The sequence below is a fragment of the Perissodus microlepis genome, chromosome 6 (genome assembly GCF_051167445.1).
Source record: "Perissodus microlepis isolate ML-2025 ecotype Zambia chromosome 6, ASM5116744v1, whole genome shotgun sequence".
In the NCBI taxonomy this organism is placed as follows: Eukaryota; Metazoa; Chordata; class Actinopteri; order Cichliformes; family Cichlidae; genus Perissodus; species Perissodus microlepis.
This window is the reverse complement of record NC_140466.1, coordinates 6,098,526-6,103,525: the sequence shown is the minus strand read 5'-3', so window position 1 is coordinate 6,103,525 and position 5,000 is coordinate 6,098,526. Positions and strand designations below refer to the sequence as shown.

Sequence of the window (5,000 nt, the reverse complement as noted above, 5' to 3'; positions counted from 1 at the left end):
AGTTTTTTGACATATCAGGGGAAAAAAAGCACCGAAATAAAGCACCGAAATGTGCGCTGCTTTTCGGTCTGGTTACTACCGTTTATGTCAGAACTGGTGCCATTTAGGGCTGGGCAATATGGCCTAAAATCAATATCACGATAAATTGAGCAGTTAACCTCGATAACGATAAATGGACGATAACCACCAAGTGCCAAAAAAACAAACTTTTTTTTTTTTTTTCATTTGATGGGGCTGTGGCAGGCAGCATAGTTCCTCCAGTTATTTTGATAATATTATTCCCCCTAGACCTATTCATTGCAATTATATTATTACCACTTTAAAGGACTGTAAAATGTCACTGAAAATAAATGAAGACAATAGTAGTAAGTACTTTTAGTGGTTAAGATTTATTAACTGAACAAAATAAAAAGTGTAGGATACAATATGTAACCATGCTCTCTAAAAAATGTGTATCCCTTGTAAACAAAATAGTTTAATAATAAATATGTTTCACATTGGCTATTCACAAAGTAAACAATGATTGTGCAAATGTAATGCCATCATGGACAAAGGCCTATCTCTGCTAAGGCCTTGAGGTACTATAACTTGTAAACAAATAATGTCACAAACACAAATGTCAATTGAACACAGAAAAAACTATAATAAATACTAAGCACTGCCATGTGACTAGTGAAAACTATAAACTCTTAAACAAAAACATTAAATAGTGCTGTTTGCAAAAAACTTCAACAGAACACTGATAGTTAAAATTAGGCAGGGCTTGAACAGGGCACTTCAAAAAGGGGCAGCAGCAGACTTGGTATCCTGAGCAGTTCAATCAAACTACTGTTGTAGATGTTTACCTGAGTAGTGTTTACTCCAGGTTCTTGCTAAGAAACACAAGCATATTGACCATGTCAGGTTTCAGGCAGGATCTGAGGCATGTCACAATGTTTCCTCCAGAACTGAAAACCCGCTCGGATGGGGAGCTGGTGGCTGGGATGCAAAGATACTTTTTTGCAACTTTACTTAGAGTGGGAAAGTTTACTTGATGCTTTCTCCACCAATCTAGTGGATTTTCCTCACTGTCCTGGACAGGACACACTGAATAGCTGCTCAGCTCAGCTTCTATTGCTTGCTCAGGTGACACAGTGGGTGCAGTTGAAGAGAGAGTCTCACTTTCTTTGAAAAACCTTCCCAGTGATCTCTTTCGCTTTTTTTCTTCGGATGATGTAGAAGGCTGAGGCTCTGTGCTCTCTGCTGTACTTTCTGGGTGGACTGCAGCTGCTGACTTCATCTCCATTTTCACTTTCTCTTGAATGGTAGTAACACGGTCGGCAGAAATATATGCAGCTTTGAATCTGGGGTCAACAAAGCTGGCTGTGTCCAAAAGCTCTACAGTGGGAGGATCTGAAAACTTGTCGTCAAGGTATGCAAGGATTTCAGATTTTATGGTTTTGGTCAGCGTCACATCGTCTTCTTCCTCAGCCAGCACTCGTGAATGGAGGATGTGTAGGACAGGCTTCACAGATGAGATGGTGACATACTCTTCCCCTGACAGGGCGTCCGTAAACTCTACCAATGGAGCAAGAGCTTTGTTGACTGCCTCCAAGACATCCAGGTCTGACCACGTCGGAACAAGATGTCTTGATGCTCTGTCATCAGTGAGGACCTGTAATAATAATTATTTATTATTTTAATTTAATTATATTATTTATTTCATCTTAAATGGTAGATCAGAGCAATCACAATAAAGGCTAAATGCATTACCTGAATGCACACAATAAAATAGATAATGAAGGATCATTTAACCTACCCGGGTGATGGCATTTTTCTGCTCAAGGATCCGTGCTGTCATCATCTGCATGGATCCCCATCTGGTTGGACATGCCATTTTGAGCTTGTGCATTGGTAGGTTCATCTCTTGTTGTGCCTTCCGTAATGCCTTCTTCTTTTTCCAGCTGTAGGAAAAGGTACTAACAATCTTTTTGCAGGTCTTCGTTGCCCGTTCCACAGGGGGGTGATTTTTCAGGGTGTTTTCTGAAACAAACAAGCAAAAACACACACATGCAAACATTAAGAATAGGAAAAATTGTTGTAGTCATTTAACTGCCTCGTAAACCTCCACTGACCACAGAACTTTTTCAGGGGAAAAACTGAACTAAACTAGAAAAAATAATAAAATGAAGTATTCCTCATCAGATTTTAGCTACTAAAAATATTACATTTACCTTTATTGGATGTACTTGAATGCAACAATAACACTTCTCACGTCTACCAAAATTTGAAAAATTACAAAGGGACTGCCAAGTTATAAAAAAAAGTCTTGAAAATAAAAACTGAAAAAAGGCATAAATTTTAAATATCTATCCAAATCTTCACACCCAACATCACCCCAATTCATGGTCTAATTCTCAAATAAAGCAAGCAAAATAAAGTAAGAATTAAATAAGACCTCTCAGACCATATTTACAAAATTAAAAAGGGTTGGCACAGTAATAAAACATTTTAAAAATCATGTATTTTGCTACATTTCGCAGCACAACATGATCAACACTGGCTCACAATAAGTCTTCTGTAAAAACTTTCTGGATACACTGCTGCTCAGCAGTCTTAAGTATTTTTATGCCTATATAAACATTATTCAAACATTAATACTTTCAATTTTGAATATGACGCACAGAATTAAAGTCACTTTAAAACACACCAGATGTCACCACCCAAATATATTAAGATGTACACACTTACCGATTGCCAGGTGCAGCCTGTGCCCAAAACATTGCACCCGTGTCCATTTATTGAGCTTGACAGCTTTCACAATATTTGGGCCGTTGTCAGTTGTTATAGCAACAAGGTCCTCTTCACTGATGTCCCATGCAGACAGCATCGCTCTCAACCCCTGTCCAACCATCTCCCCCGTTTGATCAGATGGAAAATAGGCCGTCTCGAGCACTCTGGTACGCAGCTCCCATTTGTTGTCGATGTAATGAACTGCGAGACTAATATACGGCTCCATTGTACGGCTGGACCAGAGATCGGATGTGGCTGCAACGTGCTTAACGTATCTCAATTCAGCAGCAACCTTTTCCCTCTCTGTGCTGTACATGCTGGGAATGATAGTTTTTGAAAAATATTTTCGTGATGGGAGTTCGTATCTCTTGTCAATTATTTTCATGAAGTGTCTGAACCCGTTGCGTTCCACTGTAGCAATAGGAGCCATGTCTTTTGCTATGTGGTAACCTATAGCATTTGTGATTTCTTGCCATCTTTTTGAAGTTCGCTCATATAGTTGAGTACTAGCAAATGCTTCGGTTATTGACCGCTGCCTGGTGGAGGAAGACTTTGCTGGTCCTCCTAATCTCTTCTCGCTTTGAGCTTTTTTTATGTCTTCGAATTGAATCACATGGTTGTGCTGCAGGTGGTGGAAGAGGTTGGTTGTGTTACCTTGACTTGACGCAACAGTCTTTTTGCAGAGTTTACATTTAACAATTTTTTGATCAATATCATCCTTGTTGAATCCAAAATGTTGCCAAACGATTGATGATGCATTTTTTTTTTTTGTTAACAAGCGTCTCCTCTTCCTCCTCCACCAGCTCTACCTCCGTCGCTGCTGCTTCAACATTTAAATCGTCCTCCATTTGTTCACCCGTGTCTCGTCTTGTTACAGGTAGTAGAGTCATGTGACTCCACCCCGTCAAGTCTGTAACGTAGCACAGCGTCTTAAAGGGACATGAACATCGCCAACCTGCACATGCCTTTTCTTTTTTTTTTAAATACCGAATTTACCGACATGGGCAAAATGACGTCGATGAGAGTCATAAATTTCGGTAACGATAAATTTTTGATATATCGCCCTGCCCTAGTGCCATTATAGCACCGGATACCGGTACCCATCCCTACTCAGGGGCTTAAGTAAACGCAGAGTGTGGGGAAGGTTATCTGTCATAACTTTCTGAAAATGTAGCTCAAGTCAGTTGATGGAGCAAAAATCATTTACAATTGTGTGTTTTCTTACTTTTCCCTACAAAGATGTAATTTGGCTATATCGGCACTTTTTTTTTTACATAGGTATCTGTGTTGAGAGGCACATTTTTGTGGTTTTAAGCCTGTATCAAGTTTTCAACTCATTCATATAACTGCCTTATTATTTTACAGTTATCTGGATTGGCTTGCTAATGGTAGTGGGATGGGAAGTCTCAATGATGTCTTTCTTATCGATTCTGTTTCGATATCCAATTATACACATACAAATGTTGACAAAGGTCTTTTAGGTACCAGACTTAATCTTAACTTAAATAAGCAGTGTGATCAATTTTGGCAAAATATTTATTTAAAAAAATAAATAATAATAAAACTCATCATATCATTAAATGAATGAACTAGCATACAAAACGAACAACTCATTCACAAATAAAACACTATTTTTATATGAGCTGGGAAGGAACTGATGGAGTCTTTTTGATTAGCTCTAACCAAGTATTTAATGTTAACTGTGGTCAGGTTTCACATCCTAAAAGTCAGGACACTAAAAAAAAGAGTGTTGACTAGGGATGGGTATTGATAAGATTTTCACGATTCCGATTCCATTTTCGATTCTGTTTAACGATTCGATTCTTTATCGATTCTCTCATCGATTCTTTTTAAAAAAGGAGAACACTAAGGTCGATTAGCTTAGAACTTTGATTTATATCTTCTCTTTGAACAAGATAGAAATTTAAGAGTAACATAGTCATCGCGTGTTTTGTGAGCAAATGCTTTTGCATATTCGTAGTGTTTCCTCCCTTAAATGAAATATCTACTTTGGAAGTATTGCAAGTTGCCCTGTTGTCATCCGTTCTCGTAAAGTATAATCAAACTTTTGAGCGTTTGAGCCGCCATGTTTCCTGCCAGGTAAATGACGCTCTGCAACGTGGTGACGTCATTCGGGGCGACTGGAATTGATAAGGGAATCGTTTGCATAAATGGCAAACAATTCCAAGGAATTGAAACAGTGGGAACCCGTTCTCAACAAGAACTGG

General features: G+C 38.6%; 1 protein-coding gene across 1 annotated transcript; it reads right to left on the bottom strand.

Annotated features, from left to right (window-relative positions):
• Positions 1–856: 856 nt before the first annotated feature.
• LOC146384926 (E3 SUMO-protein ligase ZBED1-like) lies at positions 857–3,826 on the bottom strand. The gene is made up of 3 exons (XM_084929905.1): positions 2,731–3,826; positions 1,799–2,022; positions 857–1,654 (listed from the first exon to the last, which is right to left on the bottom strand). Exons 1-3 carry the CDS (start codon positions 3,200–3,202, stop codon positions 857–859), a joined length of 1,494 nt encoding a protein of 497 aa, XP_084786031.1. The 5' UTR covers positions 3,203–3,826.
• Between the last annotated feature and the right edge of the window lie 1,174 nt (positions 3,827–5,000).